This window comes from Panthera tigris, chromosome D2 (assembly GCF_018350195.1).
Source record: "Panthera tigris isolate Pti1 chromosome D2, P.tigris_Pti1_mat1.1, whole genome shotgun sequence".
NCBI classification, from domain to species: Eukaryota; Metazoa; Chordata; class Mammalia; order Carnivora; family Felidae; genus Panthera; species Panthera tigris.
Genome location: NC_056670.1, coordinates 13,123,537 through 13,144,062, shown reverse-complemented (window position 1 = coordinate 13,144,062; position 20,526 = coordinate 13,123,537). Strand labels below are relative to the sequence as shown.

Genomic DNA, 20,526 nt, shown 5'->3' with positions numbered 1-20,526 from the left:
GCCTCTTAGATGACCTCGGATTGGCTAGAGTTCTTTAGAACCCGCCTACACCCTATTCTCATTGGTCCTCGGGATACAAACAACGACGCCATTTTCCCACCACTTCTATGGAAACAGAAAGTTACGCCTCAAAGCTTCCCGGGAAATGTAGTCCAACCTTTGAGGCCAATACGGAAGCCCTTGCCCCTGAGAACTGCAAGACCCGCAATGCCCCGCGTCTGCGTGAGCTGAGGGAGGGAGGGGAGGGGAGGGGGCGGGGCGACAAAGCAGTGGGGAGGCGGCAACGACGCCTGCGCAGTGTGACCGGGATGGCGTATTTTCTTGCACCGAGTAATGCGGTGTCGCTGGCGGCTGAGAAGGGTGGAGAGTTCCGTGGTGAAGTAGGGGGAGGGATCTATGTAGGCGTTCGGAGGAGCCGTGGTCTGAACTATAAAGTGGGAAGTTGATGCTGGGTACTGCTACTCCCGGACCGGCAGCGTGAAAGTTGTGATATCACCGTTGAACCGTGAGCGGCTGTGGTGGCGGTCGGGGGGAACCCGGATGGGAATGAGGGCGGGGGAGGCTGGAAGGCGGGGTCCGGAGGAAAGAAAGAAAGGAGGGTGAGGACCCGGATGCTGAACCGGATTGTGTATGAGTTTTCCGTACTTGCTAGAGAAGGGGTGGAGCGGTAGGTGACCCAGTGGGGCGGAAGGGGGCAACTGAGCGGAGAGGAAGCAGAAACCTCTCCTCTCCTGCGGGCTCTGTACCAGCATAGTAGACCCTTGAAGTTCTTTTGCCAAGTCTCTGTTAAAAATCTACCTTGAGGTTATTTAAATCCACTGCTTTTATCTCAGGCAGTTTTCTTCAGCTCTATCATCTCCCAAAGTTTAAGTGGAGGATTCACTCTGCGTTTCACAGCTACGCTGTCACTATTTAGCAATTTTGAAACCAGATCGTTCCCTAAAAAAAAAAAAAAAAAACTTGCATGGTATGATAACTTTTCATATTGCAAGTCTGTTCCTTGGTTTCATTTTTTTAGAGCGTTAGAAGGCACTTTCCGTTAGTTCATTCAATCCTTCACATATTTATTGAGCGCCTACCATGTGGAAAAACGGAACAGCCCCTGCCTTCGTGGACCTAAGCCTAGTGAGACAGACAGATGTTAAAATGGACACACAATTGAATGTGAAGTTAATAGCAGTGGTGAGTGCTACAAAGGAGAGTTACATGGTGATAGGAGAATTTAAAATAGGGAGTTTGGCTTAAGGGAAATAAAGTGAGGATCCAGCTGAGAGTGGAAAGGTTATCATAAGTTAACTAAGAAAAGAACATTCCAGATAGAAAGAATAACACGTTGGAAAGCCTGTGTCTAGAGGCTTTTAAAGTGTGAAGAATTAATTGTGAAGACCTGAAGGAGGAGAGGGGAGGGGAGGCGGGAGAGTAACCTACTATTATGCAGTTTATTAAGGAATTGTTCTTACCTAAGAGCAAAGGGATGTTTTCAAAGGGTTCTCAATGGGTAGGGAAACAGGACCAGATCTGAATTTTGCAAGGATCACTGGCTGAAGAGTAGAGATCTCGATTAGAGAACCTAATCTAGGAGTGAGCGCAGGGAGCCCAACCAGGAGATTATTGCAGTAGTAGTCCACACAGGGGACAATCTATTTTCGTATTAATATTCATCCATCAACTGTTTGAACCCATTTAAGGCAGTTGGCCAGTTTTGGAAGTGAGTAGTTTCAGACTCTCTCATAGAGGCATTCTGTAGTTATTCAATCTAAAAATAAATGAGTAGAATTCATGTAACACTAATGCCCCTTTATATTTGAGTCTAGTACATGATGGTTCCAGCCATGATAAATAGCACTCCTTTAGGTCAAAAAAAGAAAGAAAAAAAAAAAAAAGCACGTATGCCACAGTGTATAGAACCCCTTAGGCTCTTTAAGAAGACACAAAACATTACTTTTCAATACCTAGAAATATTGAGGTTCCTGTATTTTCCTACTACCAAGAATACTTGTGTATAAACATCCTCTAGGAAAGGAACATTAATTGACTTGTTTAATGAGTGTTCTTAAGGTAATTTTTAAAGATTCATAACTGGTTTTGTTTTTGTTTTTTTTTAATAGCGTTGACAAAGCCTTGAGAATTGAAATAAAAGTTAGTTAGCTCTGACTTCTGGGCAAGAGTATACTTGTTACTGATCCACAGGGAGACAAGAGTTCTTGAAAGGTGGTCTCATTGATTTTTAAGTTAAGTACATTGCTTTCAACCTTGTTGGGAAGAGATAGCCACCAACTGCTTTAAATGCAGAAATATATAAATGATGCTTGTTTTTATTTTTTATCTTACCTTTAATTCTGTTCAATAATCTTTTACCTAAGTGATTATTCTTGTTACCTTTTTTTTTTAATCTCTTAAGAATGAGATAACATGTCCAAGTTTAAACAGTATAGATAAAAGATTACTAAACTGATTTTTGGATAATTTCAAAATATTTTCTGGACTTTTTTCCCCCCTTGTGACATCCTTGGTATTCATTGTCAGTTAAGGCAGGTATAAAACTTTCCTACATGGAATGTTTCTCCTTGAGGTCATATTGCTAAGATGATTTCCTTTGCTGGAGTGCTCAGTTCTTTTTTTGTTGCTTTTTGTTTTTAATTTAAGTTTATTCATTTTGAGAGAGAGAGCATGCGGGGTAGGGGCAGAGAGAGAGGGGAGAGAGAGAATCCCAAGCCCCCGATGCGGGGCTTGCACTCACAAACCATGAGATCATGACCTGAGCTGTCAAGAGTCAGAGACTTTAACCAACTGAGCCACCCGGACGCCCCTGGAGTGCTCAGTTCTTATGATTGTTTCACCTAGACACTCCAGAGTAGATTATAAAAAACACACTTTTCAGTCTTTTTAGTTCATGATCCTAGAGACCAAATCATTGTTATAGAAGCAAAAGAAAACAGATAAAGGTGAGAAACCTCCTAAAATGTACCCAAGATGTGAGAGCAATTAGTAAAGAAGATTCCTAAGATAAGGACAAATAAAAAACAGCAAAGAAACAAAGTAGAGATTGGATTCAATAGAAAAGGAGGATTGTAGGAAGACCATGAGTGTTATTCTAGGAAATATCAAAGTAAATGTAAAACTCAGAATAATCTATCGCTACAGAGAAGTGTGTGTGTGTGTGTGTGTGTGTGTGTGTGTGTGTGTGTGTGCGCGCGCGCGCGCGTGTGGATACAGGGGAATATTTTTGATAATTGCATTCAAACTAATGCACGTCTTAAATTGGAATCTTTGAAATGTATTGACTGTAAAGAAATTACAAGAGAGGAGTTTTCCCCTTAAATTTTAAATATATAAAACATATCTCAATGCTCTTGGGGAAAAAGTATGTTTACGAATTTATGTAATCAATCAAATATAAAGTATCTAAATCTGTTGGTTTGTTTTGACATTGATTTGGTTTTATGCCTTTTATGGTTGAGTACAATAAGAAAAGCTTAATATAAGTTCTGTAACTAAGGAAATCACTTAAAATCCAGGTGAATACTGGGACCAATGAAATCACTTGAAGACTTTCCTTTTTTTTTTTTTCCCTTAAGAGAGATAATTTACATATCATATAGTTCACCCATTTAAAATATACATTTTGGTAGGTTTCAGTATATTCACATGGATGTGCAACCATCACAACCTAATTTTAAAATATTTTGAACCCTACAAAAAGAAACTTCATACTCCGTATTCTTCCTACCCCAACTCTAGGCAATCACCAAACTACTTTCTATCTTTATAGATTTGCCTATTCTGAACATTTCATATATTATATGGTTTTTTGTGACTGACTTCTTTCACTTCAGCATGTTTCAAGATGTCACCTGTGTGGAATTTTCTTTTAAAACAAAACTGAAAGTGTACTTGTACAAAAACACCTTGAGATACAAATTCCTTTGCAGTTTAACACTCAAAATTAATTTAGTGAATAAGATCATCTTTATCCTTCTCCTTTTTCACAGATCAGCTTTGAAATTCAAAAACAATGGAGAAGACTCAGGAAACAGTGCAAAGAATTCTTCTAGAACCCTATAAGTATTTACTTCAGTTACCAGGTAACTTTAATTAAGCTTAATATAGGGTCTTTTTATAGAGTAGTAGTCATTCAAATGTTAAATTACTGAAAAGATTAGATTTACCATCTCTTAAGATTTCCTATTTAAAGGCATGCATTTGAGAAAAATGACAAATAGAACATTTTAGTTTTTTGTTCTTAAAAGGGACTTTTTTGTTTTGCTTTTTTTAAATTTTTTAATGTTTATTTGATTTTGAGAGAGATAGAGTGTGAGCACGGGAGGGGCAGAGAGAGAGAAAAGTGGGGGGAGACACAGAATCCGAAGCAGGTTCCAGGCTCTGAGCTGTCAGCACAGAGCCCAGCGCAGGGCTGGAACCCACAGACCGAGAGATCATGACCTGGGCTGAGGTCGGAGGCTCAACGGACTGAGCCACCCAGGCTCCCTAAAAGGGACATTTTTGAAGCATTGTTTTAAAAATGTCCAATTATACAACATAACTAAAAAAAAAAATTAAAACATTTAAGTACCTCATTGGAAGTTTAATTCTTTATGGATGCCATACATTCCTATTCCCCACCATTTAGATATTAGGGGAAGTTACTCCAATTTGTATAACAACAAAAAACTTCACTCTATCTTCCACGTTCATTTGTTCTACTGTCACATACACACTGCATTTCTTACACTACTGGTTCCTTTAAGAGCCAAATAGTAATGCATCTCTAACTCACATTACTTGGAAACAGCCCACATCATTCGTATATAAAGATGGGTCATCCGAACATGGCTTCTTAGAGTAACACCTGCCTAATCACATGTATGTGCATGTTTTATTTTGCTATTTTTTTAAGCTTGGTTTGGAAAATAATAATAGCAAGTAAAAACTCATATATATAATAAGCGTGGGTTTTTGTAATAAAAATTCATTCACAAACCAAGTACTTGAAATTTGGAATTCTCTTTCTTACAGAAATTATAAAAGGTGATAAATTAGTTGACAACCATAAAAACCTACTTAGCATGCAAGGTAGCTAACCTTTAGACTAATAACGTTCTCAACTCAATCACGATAAACACTTTTTTATTTCTGTTCTAAAGTGCATATCTTTCTTTATGGGCACATGCCAGTGGTATGTTTCTGTTCTTCATGAGCCTGGAGAGAATAAATATGGTTATCAAAGGCAGAATAGTGGTGGCTCCCCAGCTACATCCTCAAAGCCATCATGATTAGTGTCATTTCTATTCTGGCAAATCTTAATGAAGACGTACCTGCTGATGTCGGTGCTTCAAAAGAATGAAGGGAACTATCTATTTCCTAACTCAAGTTATACCCAGCCATATTATCTCATATAACTCACCAAAGGTTATTAGATGAAATCTAATTGACAGAATGAAGATACTCCATAGTACAACAGAAGCTATTTAAAAGTATCCAGAATTTGTTGGATATAAATTACCTTCCACTGTGATGATTCCAGTGACAAAAAAAAAAAAAAAAATTAAAGATGAAATCCTCAGGGTGCCTGGGTGGCTCAGTCAGTTAAGCATCTGACTCTTGATTTCAGCCTAGGTCATGATCTTACAGTTCATAGGATCAAGCCCTGAGTCTGGCTCCATTCTCACTCTCTCTCTGCCCCTCCCCCGTGCACACACTGTCTCAAAAAATAGTAAACAAAGATGAAATCCTCAAGATACAAAGGACAAAGAAGATACGTACTTTTTAAGAAACTTCTAGTCTGTTAATATTTTGAAATTCATTACAGATAGTGCACCTCTTTATTACCTACAGCCAGGGTACATAATTCTACCTTGCTCTTGGCATGGTGCTGCTTTTTATTGATGTATAACATGCATAAACAATGATCGTAAGTACAGCTCAAAAAGTTATGGAGGGGCGGCAGTGCCTGGCTGGGTCAGGCAGTAGAGCATGCGACTTTTAATCTCAGGGTCATGAGTTCAAGCCACGTTGGGCATAGAGCTTGAAAAAAGTTATCAAAGGGGTTAGGGAATGGGTAAAAAGGGGTGAAGGGGAGTGAGAGGTACAGGCTTTCAGTTACAGAATGAATAAATCACAAAGATAAAAAGTACAACATAAGGAATATAGTCGTTGGCATTGTAATTAATGTTGTTGGAGGGAAGACAGAAATGGAGAATGCAAAGGGAAAGTTTCCTGCTATTTAAGGAAAAGCCAAGAGACTGCTTTTGAGTGACGTTTATTCAACAGCTAGTAAACTACACTTATTTCAGGGTCTCCCACTGAGAAACATGGTGATGTTTCTCCTGCACTCTCTTCATCTGTTGTTGAACTTATTTTGGGAACAAGTTTGCAAACACTGGCTGGAACCGGGCTATGGTAATATATGGCAGTTATCAATGCCATAAAGGGTCTAAAGAGTGTCTCCTGCCACTTTGCAGAGCAAGGACTGTCTGTAATTTTATTCTGTGTGTTTATTTATTTATTGTAGGGAGAGTGGATATGAGAGGAGCAAGGGAGAGAGAGAGAATCCCAAACCAACTTCACATTTGGAGCCCAATGCAGCCCAGTGTGGGGCTCTAACCTACAACCCTGGGATCACAACCCAAGCCAAAATCAAGAATCAGAAGCTTAACCTACTGAACCACCCAGGCACCCCTGTAGTTACATGTTAGCAATAATGTTTACCTGTGTAATGAACTTGTGTAACATTTTTTAATCCTCATCTTGAATTAATATCTAAGTCATTAGATAACATTTAAAGCTCTCATTAGGTAGCTAATTTGTCTTAATCAAATGTATTCTTGCATCCATAATACAATGTAACCTCAAAAGATTTTCCTAAAGAAATAAGAAATTGTGGGGCACCTGGCTGGTTCATCAGTGGAGCACGGGACTCTTGATCTCGGGGTTGTAAATTTGAGCCCCACGTTGGGTGCAGAGATTACTTAAAAAATAAAAATCTTAAAAAAAAAAAAAAGAAATAGGAAATTGCACTATGCATAGTAAACCTGTTTTTCATGGAGAACTTCATAGTTACTAAAGTGACTTCAAGATGGGCCAGAACATTTTTTCTGTTGGGAAATTACTCTTGCTAATAAAAGATTATAATAATTAAAAATTATTAGTATTAGGATGTTTTGAAATTAGTGGGGTTGAATGACTTTTGTTTGTTTATTTGCCCTAGTGTAGGTCCCCAGGCCAGGGAGTCCGTAATGTTAAGGTCTTTTAAAGAGGAAAGGTAATTATTGTTTCTTTTCACTTTGAGGGATTTCTATGACTAACATCTGTTAGAAACTATTTGGGAACTTAAAAGTATCAATCCAGACCCCAGAACCTGGTTAAAGGAAAAGAATATATTCAAACACAACTGGAGGGGCACCTGGGTGACTCGGTTGAGCATCCTGCTCTTGATTTTAGCTCAGTCATAATCTCCCAGTTCGTGAGATGGAGCCCTGAGTTGGACACCACGCTGACAGCTGGAGCCTGTTTGGGATTCCCTCTCTCCTCTCCCTCCCTTTTCCTCCCCACTCTGCTTCTCTCTGCCACTCCCCTGCTTGTGTGCGCACTCTCTCTCTCTCTCTCTCAAAATAAATAAAGTTTGGGGAAAAAAACTTGTAAATTAAGCCATTTATTGGACTGTTTTTCTATATAAATTCTAAAGCAAAAAGGAAAATGTCTCTCCACTTTGTGTTCTTCATCTTCTGAACTTTTTTTTCTTTTTTTAGAGAGCAAACCCACGCAAGCAGGGGGGAGAGGCAGAGAGGGAGATTCTTAAGCATGTGCCACACTCAGCATGGAGCCCAACATGGGGCTCAATCCCCTGACCCTGAGATGATCTGAACCAAATTCAAGAGTTGGTTGCTTAACCAACTGAACTCCCCAGGCACCTCTGAGCTTATTTTCTAAAGTGATATGGGTTACTTTACACACTTGTACTTTGTAAGTAAAGCCCAGATTAGCCTTAGCTAAACTGGAAAGTAGATCAAAAGTATAAAGTATATAATTGCTACCCAGACCATGTTCACCTTAAGGATTAGGAGACAGAAGATACTCCTTCTTGAACCCTAAGAGAGCCTTCCCCTCCAGACTTCTCACAGAAAGTGCAACTTTCTTTCATTTGGATATGTGATGAGAGTTTATGTATTCATTCTTTTGGGTGATTGGTACAGAGAAAAAAACCTAGATAAGTCTTAGAAAATACTGTTTTTGTTCACTGGAACTTTTTATGTAACTATTTTCTGAAACCTCATCTGAAATTAGGATGTGACTGTGCATTCACTTTAGCAGGAAGCTCATAGAACATTATTAAGTGAACTGGTTGGGGTTTTTATCTATCATTCCTTTATATTTGGGCTAAAATGACTTCTATTGATAACTACTAGCCAAAAATCTCTTGAGCTTTCCATGTAAGAAAATGATAATATTGAAAAACTAATGGCCATAGTCAAAATAAAAAGACTCATTTTTTACTAAACTGGGATCCTAAAAGGGAATACTTCAGGGAATGGGAATCTCATTTTTTGATAGGAAAGACGCAGAACTATACAATCTCTAAAACTTTAAAGGAATGGTAGATACTTGTAAGAGGTAATTATATGAGGTAAATCAGTAGCAAAGTATGCTTCATTAAAAATACCCATAGTGAGGTGCCTAGGTGGCTCACTCGGTTAAGCATCCAACTCTCGATCTCAGCTCAGGTCTTGATCTCAGGGTCGTGAGTTCAAGCCCCACGTTGGGCTCCACGCTGAGTGTGAAGCCTACTTAAAAAAAAAAAAAAAAAATCCCCATAGTTCCTCTGAAATGGACAGTGCTAATTAACTGCCACTAACTAGACTAACTTGTTTTTCAAAAAAGGAATGCGTTAGATCATAGTTTCTAAAATGCCCATTTCATTCCAGTGAAAGGAGTGGGCTTACTAGTGGGCCCCTGGAATACTTCAGAATGTCTTTGCCCGCCCTGATTTTAAAAGGCTGTGGCGTTTTAGACTGCATTTCAGCAGAGGGGGTGGAGCGTTCAGGGCCCAGTAGTGAAAGGCAAGCTCTCTAGTAATGGATTAGTGGGGCTGGGTTCATCAAGTCTGGTCAGTCTTAGAGGAAGTGTCTGAATGTGTTTTTTATAACTGAAATATTTTATTGCCGAATTTTATTCTTTAATTCCAGGTAAACAAGTGAGAACCAAACTTTCACAGGCATTTAATCATTGGCTCAAAGTTCCAGAAGATAAGCTGCAGGTATTTAGGCAATTCAAAACCTCTTAATCCTTAAGAAATTAAAAGATGTCACACAAAATACTCCTTGCTCTTAATTGAGTTTAATGTTCCCCGCATATATTGTATTATATTGACATTGCTAAGTAAATACCAGTTGTAAAAATTAAGGAATCCAGGGCTCGTAATCTGTTAATTTAATTATTTATAAGCTTTTTGATATTTGCATATTCAAATAAAATGAAATTGTCCATCGTCTTTTTTGTCAGATTATCATTGAAGTGACGGAGATGTTGCATAATGCCAGTTTGCTCATCGACGATATCGAAGACAACTCAAAACTCCGACGTGGCTTTCCTGTGGCACACAGTATCTATGGGATTCCGTCCGTCATCAATTCTGCCAATTACGTGTATTTTCTTGGCCTAGAGAAAGTCTTAACCCTTGATCACCCCGATGCGGTAAAGCTTTTTACCCACCAGCTTCTGGAACTCCACCAGGGACAAGGCCTAGATATCTATTGGAGGGATAATTACACTTGTCCCACCGAAGAAGAATATAAGGCTATGGTGCTACAAAAGACAGGTGGGCTGTTTGGATTAGCAGTGGGTCTCATGCAGTTGTTCTCTGATTACAAAGAAGATCTAAAGCCACTACTTAATACACTCGGGCTCTTTTTCCAAATTAGGGATGATTATGCTAATCTGCACTCCAAAGAATATAGTGAAAACAAAAGCTTTTGTGAAGATCTAACAGAGGGAAAGTTCTCCTTCCCTACTATTCATGCCATCTGGTCAAGGCCTGAAAGCACCCAGGTGCAGAGTATCTTGCGCCAGAGAACCGAAAATATAGATATTAAAAAATACTGTGTACATTATCTTGAGAATGTAGGTTCTTTTGAATACACCCGGAGTACTCTTAAAGAGCTTGAATCTAAAGCCTATAAACAAATTGATGCACGTGGTGGGAACCCTGAGCTTGTAGCTCTAATAAAGCACTTAAGCAAAATGTTCAAAGAAGAGAATGAATAATATTAAGTCATTCTTGATTAGGCCTGGGAGCTTATTTTAGTTGACTTTTTTGTTTTTTGTTTTTTGTTTTTGTCTTTTAGCCTATCACTTTTTTAAAAATTAGGACCGAGCTGTTAGTCTCCTCAAGCTGAGTGAATTGGGGTGATGTGAGTGAGATTGTTTCAATTTAGAACCCCTTTGTACAGATAATCATCATAGTACAAAGTTGATGGAATCAAAAGGAGCCACATTTAAATAGGTCTAATATGAATGTCAGAATGTGCTGTGTTGGGACCTTATGGACAACTGCCACAAATGTTCTGCTAATTCTATCAATAAAGAAGACTTCAGCTTCCGGGAATTCTTATCCAGATACTTCTAACTGTGCTGTATGGGCAATTCCCCATTCTTCGTCTACCCCATTTCCAAGCCAGTGACTACTTGGAACCAGTTCCGGTAGCTAGCTGACCCAAAGACCACAGGACCTCCTCTCTCTTCCTAAATGTTGCTACTTAAAATATCTTCATCTCCTCTTGGAAACTCCCTTACTAAAGTCTGCCATGAAAAAGCTGACTGTGATAAGCAGTAAGCGATCTGGCCCTTTTTCTTACCTTTTCCTGTTTTTCATCCTCTCTGCCCAGCAAATTCTCCTTAACCAAGGAGTCTCCACTTACTGGAATTTATATGCTACCCCACATTCATTCTTTTTTCCTTCTAAATGTAATTTGTAACCCAAAGCTGATTAGTATCTGGATACGGCATTGTCTTTCCATTTGGAAAGGAAAAAGGGCACGTGGAAAATGTATTTTATGAAGTAGCCTTTATTTCAGTCTTTTTATATTTTTCAGGGCGCCTGCATGGCTCAGTTGGTTAAGCATCCAACTTCGGCTTAGGTCATGATCTCACGGTTCATGAGTTTGAGCCCTGTGCTGGGCTGTCAGCTCGGAGCCCACTCCGGATCCTCTGTCCCCCTCTCTCTCTTCCCCTCCCCTGCTCAGGTGCACTTGCTCGCTCTCTCTCTCTCACTCAAATAAACATTTGGGAAAAAAAAAAAAACCTTTTTGTATTTTCCTATCAGTAGTAAAAATCATAAAAGAGCTGTTTGCTCACCTGAAGTACAAAAGCAGAAGGAAGTGTCCTTTTCCTTGCCACTACTGAAGGCAATTGGTGCTTGAATGGAAAGGGAAGTAGGTATCTTTAATCTCTGTGATTAAAGGAATGTAAAGTGTTGACCTGAGAGCTGGTGCTTGGCTGGCTGAAAAGTAGTCAAAGCCTATGTTATCAGGCACTAATTAGCTTTACAGTGCTTTCGTACTGACCCCCTATCCCTTTTGTGTACTTTCCACCCCCAAGCCCCTGGAGCCATCTGTGGCAACAAGTAGCAGCAAAGGAAAAACCCTGATTCCTTCACTTAGAAGTGTTGCTGACCTCCCAAAACAAAACTGCTTTCCAGAAACACTGCATTTTGCTTGATTGGTTCTATTCTGGTGTGTGATCTCAGATCTAATCACCATGTACTTGTAGGAGAACTTCTCACTGAAGCACTCAATCTAAATCTTTGAAAAACTGGGTACTATCTTTACTAACATTTGGATCTGGGGCACCCTGGGTGGCTCAGTCCATTAAGTGTCCAACTTCGGCTCAGGTTATGATCTCTCATTTTGTGAGTTCAAGCCCTGCTTCGGGCTCCACGCAGACAGTGTGAAGCCTGCATGGGATTCTCTCTCCCTCTCCTCTGCCCCTCACTCACTTGCGCGCGCTCTCTCTCTCTCTCTCTCTCTCTCTCAAATAAATTAGGGGCACTTGGCTGGTTCAATCAGTTAAGTGTCTAACTTCAGCTCTGGTTGTGATCTCACTGCTCATGGGTTCAAGTCCCGCATCAGGCTCTGTGCTGACAGCTAGCTGAGAGCCTGGAGCCTGCTTCAGATTCTGTGACTCTCTGTGTTCCTCCCCTACTCACTCTCTCTCTCTCTCTCTCTCTCTCTCTCTCTCTCAAATAAACATTAAAATTATTTTTTTTTAAGGTTGACACAGTGGAATAGAGAGCTGATGGATTTAACATCTTGCTGAAAGTGATTTATGGCAACATAATTAGCCTTCATTCTTTTGGTTTTGGCAAGCAAAAAATTTTATTTTTTGAAACTTCATAGACTAGAAAATGTGAAAATGTTTTAAAATACATGTCTTCTAAATGACAAAATCCAGTTTACTTGGGTTCTAAGACTTTTCCTTTTGCAGAACAAAAAATACTGTAGTTTAAACCTAAGTAGATAATATATTTTATTAGATTTAAACTACTCTTACAGTGTTTTCTGTATTGACAACTGTGATTATAGTTCAAGTGAAAAGAATAGATTTTTGGTTACTTAATAGATAAAATGATTTCTTTTTGTAAGGTCCCAATCTCATGTCAAGCATTTCTGTCATTGACAAAGGCCAGATACAAATGACAAAAGAATCATGAATAGCACCAGGCCAAAAGTAATTTGATTAAGTAAGGAATAATCTACTTAGGCAGTCTTCATCTTAAAGGTAAATATTTTGTCTATATAGTTTTTTTTAACAATACTTCTTTTTTGTTTTTTAATGTTTATTTATCTTTGAGAGATAGAGACAGAGCATGAGTTGCGGGGAGGAACAGAGAGAGAGGGAGACACAGAATCTGAAGCAGGCTCCAGGCTTTGAGCTGCCAGCACAGAGCCCGACGCGGGGCTTGGAACTCACAAACTGGGACATCATGACCTGAGCCAAAGTCCAATGCTTAACTGACTGAGCCACCCAGGTGCCCCTATTTTGTCTATATAGTTAGCATTAGATCTTTTTGAATAATCATTAAAATTTTCTTTTATGTAATGAATTCATAAACAGTTCAGGTTTCCATAATGTAGCATAAATACCCATGATTTTGAGGTTTCCTTATATCAATTAAAATGGAAGAGTTCAAATTATTTTATTTTTTTATAATGTTTATTTTTGAGAGAGAGAGGGAGACACAGAGTTGTAAGTAGGCTCCAGGCTCTGACCTGTCAGCACAGAGCCCAACACAGGGCTCAAACTCAGGAACCGTGAGCATGGCCTAAGCCAAGTCAGGTGCTTAACCGACGGAGCCACCCAGGCGCCCCTATTTTACCTTTTTTTAAATGTTTATTTTTGAGAGAGTAAGCAAGCATGAGCGGGAGGGGCAGAGAGAGAAAGGAAGACAGAGTTCGAAGCAGGCTCCTCGCTGATCAGTGCAGAGTTTGAACAGGGTTCGAGCTCACAAACTGTAAGATGGTAACCTGAGGCAAAGTCAGATGCTTAACTGACTGAGCCACCCAGGCACCCCCACTGTGTCAACTTCTAATTTGACTTCCTTCCCTTCCTGACCTATGCCCTGTATTTATTTACTTTAGGCAGCCTTTCAAGAATTTCTCAGATCAGGGTCCTCCTTTCCTTTGGCCCTTCTCATCCTGCCAGTTCCCAATTCTAGAAGCATCCAACACCTGCACAGTTTGCTCCTCCCATATTGCTGAGCACTGCTGGGGAGTGTTTTCAGAACTGCCCTTGTAGCCATTGCAAATTAACATGTTACAGCCTCCATAAGCTCTTTTATTTATTTATTTTTATTCCTGATGGAGATTTCACATTGGTCAATCTAATGTCCCCTGCTTCTTCTCCACTCTTTTCCCAGTTAATGTAAGTTCTCCTAACTTTCCTCCTCTCTACTTCTTAAGTCTGTCTCAAGTTGTCTTCCTTTCATCTCAAGAAAAGTTGTTTGTACTCATGACATAGGCCAAGCAAGCTGTCCTGTTCTTGATTCCCTCCCTTTCTGCCTCTTGAGGGCCTTATTCAATCCTCTGCCTTAAGATTCAGCCTCAAGGTTTATCCATTAGCTCTTTTTTTTTTTTTTTAATGTTTATTCACGTATTTTGAGAGAGAGAGCAAGAGGGGGAAGGGGCAGCGACAGGGAGGGAGAGAATTCCAAGCAGAGTCCCACTGAGCCCAGTGCAGGGACTTGCACTCATGAACCTCGAGATCATGCCCTGAGCCAAAGTTGGATGCCCAACCGACTGAGCCACCCAGGTGCCCCACCCATTGGCTCTTTCTTAATCTGTGTATTGAGAAGAAGGAAAAGGGGAAGGAAATGTACATATATGAAGTACCTATCAGGTACCAGATGATTTGTTTTTTTCTTCAAGCACTTGCTGAGCAGAGCCAGACCCTTGAGTACAGGTCAAAGTACATTGTTCTGGGCAGCTGGCCTCTCATTCTTTTTTTTTTCTTTTTTAATTTTTTTTTAATGTTTATTTTTGAGGGAGAGAGAGACAGAGCATGAGTGGGGGAGGGGCAGAGAGTGAGGGAGAAACAGAATCTGAAACAGGGTCCAGGCTCTGAGCTGTCAGCACAGAGTCTAACGCAGGGCTCAAACACAGGAACTACGAGATCATGACCTGAGCTGAAGTCGGTCGCTTAACCGACTGAGCCACCCAGGCACCCCACTGGCCTCTCATTCTATATGCACATTTATATGTGTTTAGAAGTTTGGAAACCACTCGTGTATTGTAATAATATACACTCCAACCAGAGTTGTCTTTCTAAAGCATAAATGTGATGGTCGTCGCCATGCTTATATTCTCTTTGAATCCTTAGTACCATCACCTATAAATTCCTTGGTATAATACATAAGACTTCCCAAAATTTTATCTCCAACCCACCATAACCATATTTCCTAACAGTTTACTCTGCCATAAAATAGTGCTCATTGTTGCTGACATCGTCTATTTTCATTTAATTCATTTAGAAATATTTCCTGAATGCTTATGTGCTAGATCCTTTGCTAGGTTTTGGAGATGTAAGAGTGATAAAGACACCATTCCATAACCCTGTGATTTTTCTGTGATGGAGGCTAGCAAGTAAATAGCCAACTATTAAACAGATTGTTACTGCAGTAATGGGTGGCACGGGGGGGGGGGGGGGGGGAATAAGGGGGGGTAATTACTTGTTTACTTATCTGCCTCTCCCATTGGATTGGAAACTCATTAAGGGCAAGGACTGTGACATATTCACCCCTGTATTCCCAGAAACACTTGATATTTTTTAAATGTTTATTTATTTTGATTGAAAGTGTGAGCGAGTAGGGGAAGGGCAGAGAGAGAGGGACGGAGAATTCCAAGCAGACTCTGCACTGTCAGCGCCCAGTGTGGGGCTCAAACTTATGAACTGTGAGATCATGACCTGAGCCAAAATCAAGAGTTGGACACTTAACTGAGCCACTCAGGTGCCCTGCACTTAATAAATATTTATGAATGAATAAATATACTTGAAACTAACCCCCCACCTCTCAAGGGTTCCATTAAAATAACATGTGAGTGGGGAGCCTAGGTGGCTCAGTGAAGCATCTGACTCTTGACTTCAGCCCAGGTCATGATCTCACAGTTCCTGAGTTCGAGCCCAGCATCCGACTCTGCACTGATATGGAGCCTGCTTGGGATTCCCTCTCTCTCTCTCTCTCTCTCTCTCTCACTCTCTCACTCACTCTCTCTCTCTCTCTCTCTGCTCCTCCCCACCTCAAAATAAATAAACTTTAAAAAAAATAACGTATTCATTTGAAAAGATATCATAAGCCTCAAATGTTAGCATTTATGTTAATGCGGTTCTACCTCGAATTCTTTCTCTAATGACTCTTATTCAATGTTCTGTTCACTTCTGAGAGGATTCTTAGACTGCTCACTGTTTTGTCCATGATTACCATTTCATCCAAAGCCTGACCTCAAATTCAGGTCCTGTAACTGCCTATTCACTTGAGTTTTGTGTTGTCACCTTGAAATAATGTAATTAAAACCAACTTATACATCCCTTCCTATCCCTCTACCTCTACTTCTCTCCCTGCCTTTTCTGTCACAATCTTTATTCTTCAAGTGATCCAGGAGTGTGTTTTTGATTGATTTGCCCACGTCTCCTCTGTCTCTCCAGTCCTCCCAAGTCCTACAGATTTGTCCTTTAAGAGGTCTCTTATCTGACCCGTACTTTGCATTCTCCCTGTCGTTAGAACAGGCTTTATTGCCATACATATAGGGCTGATATTTGGTGGTAAGAATACACAAAAGGACTCATCACAATGGACCCCACAATAATGTGAATTCAGATATAACCCAATTGGCATTTGGCTCCTTAAACCCCCACCATCTCCAGTTGGCTAACTGCAGACTTTCTCTGGTTATTCCATTAACCTTACAGTAATGCAACCTTACATTTAATGTGGTTGAATACACCGGACCTTAACAAGTGGTAATGGCATGTTTTTACTGTGTACTGGCTGGTAAAAAAATATTAACAGCACAATAAGCAATAATATTAGCAAAATTTCTATGTTAACCCATTAGTTCAAGTTAATTCTGTAGAATGTTTTGTGACCATTGATCAATGAGCATCTTTTCCTAGAGATGTCTGGGAAACATCTGTAGCACTAGCTGCTGTATTATGTGCATTCTTTATAAAACACTGTATGCGTTAGGAGAATGACCAATTGATTATCCTTGAATTACACTTGTTACCGTATATAGAGAAAGAAAAACACATCTGATTACCTGAGAATTGGTTTAATGAATAGTGGCAGATATCTGGACCTCAGTGGACGAGGTAGTACTAATGATGAGCTGCAAAAGTAATTTGTAAATCTTTCCGAAACTTGTAAGGTCACTTAGCAGAAATTGCATTTAAAGTTTAGGTATTTATTTTGAGGCGGGGGGGGAGGGTGGTGGGGGGCATACAAATGAGCAAGTGGGTGTGGGGGGGAGAGAGAGAGAATCCCAAGCAGGCTCTGCATGGTCATCACAGAGCCTGATGTGGGGCTCGAACCTACAAACTATGAGATCATGACCCAAGCCAAAGTCAGACGCTTAACCCACTGACCCCTAGAAGTTATAAAATGCGAATAGTTACACACTTGAAAAGTAAAAACTTTAAAGAGATTTAGTTGTAATAAATGATACTCTGATGTCAACACTGTATAAGAAAGAAATGATTTATTAAAGCTGACAGATTTTGGGTGTCTGGCTGGCTCAGTTTGTAGAACATGTGACTCTTGACCTTGGGGTTAGGAGTCCAAGCCCCATGTTGGACATAGAGATTTTTTTTTTATTAAAAATTAGGGGTGCTTGGGTGGATCAGTCGGTTAAGCATCTGACTTCAGCTCAAGTTATGATCTTGCCAATTTGTGGGTCCGAGCCATGCAGTAGGCTCTGTGCTGACAGCATGGAGCCTGAAGCCTGCTTCGGATTCTGTGTCTCCCTCTCTCTCTGACTCTCTCTGTCTCGCTCTTTCAAAAATAAACATTAAAAATTCATTTTTTTTTAAGTTTACTTCTTTATTGAGAGAGAGAACAAGCAGGGAGGGTTGGCGGGGGGGGGGGGGGGGGGACAGATGATCTAAAGCAGGCTCTGTGCTGCTAGCATGGAGCCCAATGTGGAGCTTGAACCCATGAGCCATGAGATCATGACCTGAGCCAAAGTACAATGCTCAACTGACTGAGCCACTCAGGTGCCCCTAAAAAAAAATTGTTTTAATGTTTATGTATTTTTGAGAGAGACAGAGTACAAACGGGAGGAGCAGGCACCCATTTAAAAATTTTTTTTAATTAAAATTTTTTTAAAAACCTGACAGATTCAGGCAACCATAGAGAATTGAACATATAAGACTAGGTAAAGGAAACTGAAAATAAAGCAGGTCATTTAAAGAAATAATCATATGTTCTTTGAAAAAAAGTAGTAATTCCAAGAGATAAACTCATAGATTTTCCAATAAGTTTTATGAAAATGTATTTGTGCTTTGATAATAGAATTGAATGTGTAGGGGTACCTGGGTGGCTCAGTTGGTTAAGTGTCCGACTTTGGCTTAGATCACCATCTCATGGTTCATGAGTTCAAGCCCCTCATCAGGCTCTGTGCTGACAGCTCAGAGACTGGAGCCTGCTTCAGACTCTGTGTCTCGATCTCTCACTGCCCCTCCCCTGCTCATGTTCTGTCTCTCTCTCAAAGATAAATATTAAAAAAAAAAAAAAGTTAAAAAAATAAAATAAAATAATTGAATGTGTAATTTATTTTAAGTTTTTTAAATTTATTGAATCCTAAGCTTGGCCAATTGAAGTTTGTAAAGTTCTGGATTGAAGATGAACAAAAATTAAAGAATAGCATTTGCTAAATGACTTAGCACTAAAGATATAAAATATATACAATTTAGACAGTTTTAGAAGGCTTAGAAAAAAATGGAATATAATTGTCAATAGTTCAGAGGAAACCAAGAGGATTCAGCACCATAAAGAATGTCACTAATACTAAGAAATTCTCAATTTAGGTGTGCCTGGGTGGCTCAGTCGGTTAAGTGGCCGACTTCGGCTCAGGTCATGATCTCAGCTCAGGTCATGATCTCGCGGTTCATGGGTTCAAGCCCCGTGTCAGGCTCTGTGCTGACAGCTCAGAGCCTGAAGCCTGCTTCAGATTCTGTGGCTCCCTCTCTCTCTGCCCCTCCCCCACTTGCACTCTATCTCTCTTTGTCTCTCAAAAATGAATAAAACATTAAAAAAAATTTAGAAAAGAAATTCTCAATTCATTGAGACCACAAGTCACATATGCCTATGAATTTAATGAGGAAGTTGTTGAAAGAATTTATTGCCATTTACTGTGTTATATCATGGCTCCAACAGGGGTAACAATGAGCTACGTGACTGCTACAACAAATGAAAAATCAAACCAATAATTTCTTCCTGGCTTGGAATATATATATGCACAATTCATGTCACCTAACTTGTGTTCTTGGAATCCCTCTCTTATAGCTCATGCTGCACACAACTGCCAAATTAATCTTAATCATTTGCTTTCATTTTATGTCTCTGTTCAAAAATAATATCCTTTTTTTTTTTTATTTGAGAGAGAAAGAGAGTGTGTGCACCAGCAGGGGAGGGGAGGAAAGGGCAGAGAGAGAGAGAATATTAAGTGGGGTTCACGCTCAGTGTGGAGCCCAAGGTGGGGGGCTTGGTCCCTCAACCCTGGGATCATGACCTGAACCAAATCCAAGAGTTGGACGCTTAACCAAATGAGCCACCCAGGTGCCCCAAAACTTATATCCATATAGGTCAAACATTTCAGCCTCACAGTCCAAGCTCTCTATAATCAGCTTCTGGACTTATCTCCCACTATGCTTTTACTTAACCTGAGCCCGTCAATTTCATCCTCCCCCACCTACAAACATTATACACATTTCCACTTTATAATTTTTTTAGTGTTTATTTATTTTTGAGAGATAGCACACAAGCGGGAGAGGGGCAGAGAGAGAGGGAGGCCAAGGATCTGAGGCAAGCCCCACACTGACAGCAGAGAGATCAATGTGGGGCTAGAACTCACAAACTGTGAGATCATGACCTGAGCCAAGTCAAGAATCACACTTAACGGACTGAGCCACCCAGGCGCCCCCACATTCCCACTCTGAAGCCTGTACTCATATGCTTGTAACTGAAATGTTCCTCTGCCACCCATTAAATTTGTTCTATGTCCAAATTCCAACTTAAAGTTGTATTCCCCTGCCAAAAACTTTTCAAGTCAAAATGGCTTTCTGATAAATAATAATAGTAATGATAAAACATGAAATAAACTACTCCCTCCACCCAGATAGAAAACGAGTAAGAGAATGGGCTAAGTATTTAGTAGAGACCTTACAAAGTAAAGCTTAAATGTGGTCTTTGGGTGACTGAGGTAATTAAAAGGTATAGGACTAACTCAATAAAGGGTCTCTTTGTTATTCTCAGCCTACCTGTTGCTCACTGATAGTAAGGGGCTGACTGCATTGTAAGCCAACTGGAAAACATTTCTTTAGTAGGAATTTATGACAGTGATTCTCCAACTTGAATAATGTACCATCTCCTTTAAAAGAAAAACAAAAACAAAAGGCAAACCAATGAAAAACAAACAAAAAACTAAATAAAAGAAAAACAATTATCCTGGGCCTCTACTGTTGACCTAGGTTACTTTTGTTATACTGTTACATATGTAAAACAAAGCATAAACTAGCTATAGGGGAGGCCTTTATTGTTGTTTTTGGAATTCAATCATTTATTTATTTGGGGGTTTTTTGTTTTGTTTTTTTTTTGAGAGAGAGCACACACACTAGTGAGTGGGGAAGGGGGCAGAGGGGGGCGGGGGGGTAACAGAGGATCCAAAGGGGGCTCTGCACTGACAGCAGAGAACACCATGCAGGGCTTGAACTCATGAATTGCGAGATCATGACCTGAGCCAACGTTGGAGGCTTAACTGACTG

The 20,526-nt window shown here is 39.9% G+C and overlaps 1 protein-coding gene across 6 annotated transcripts; it reads left to right on the top strand.

The window, feature by feature from the left end:
* Positions 1-62: 62 nt before the first annotated feature.
* On the top strand, positions 63-10,600 carry GGPS1 (geranylgeranyl diphosphate synthase 1). 6 transcript variants are annotated; one of them, XM_042959927.1, is made up of 5 exons: positions 63-222; positions 2,109-2,211; positions 3,993-4,085; positions 9,183-9,253; positions 9,499-10,600. In XM_042959927.1, the coding sequence occupies exons 3-5, from the start codon at positions 4,016-4,018 to the stop codon at positions 10,258-10,260; spliced, it is 903 nt and encodes a 300-aa protein (XP_042815861.1). In that variant the 5' UTR covers positions 63-222; positions 2,109-2,211; positions 3,993-4,015; the 3' UTR covers positions 10,261-10,600. The 6 variants fall into 6 exon arrangements, with proteins under 6 accessions (XP_042815861.1, XP_007086098.1, XP_042815862.1 ...); XM_042959928.1 differs by lacking the exons at positions 63-222; positions 2,109-2,211 and adding exons at positions 290-505; positions 1,019-1,182; XM_007086036.3 differs by lacking the exon at positions 2,109-2,211 and having other exon boundaries at positions 64-222.
* The last annotated feature ends 9,926 nt before the right edge of the window (positions 10,601-20,526 follow it).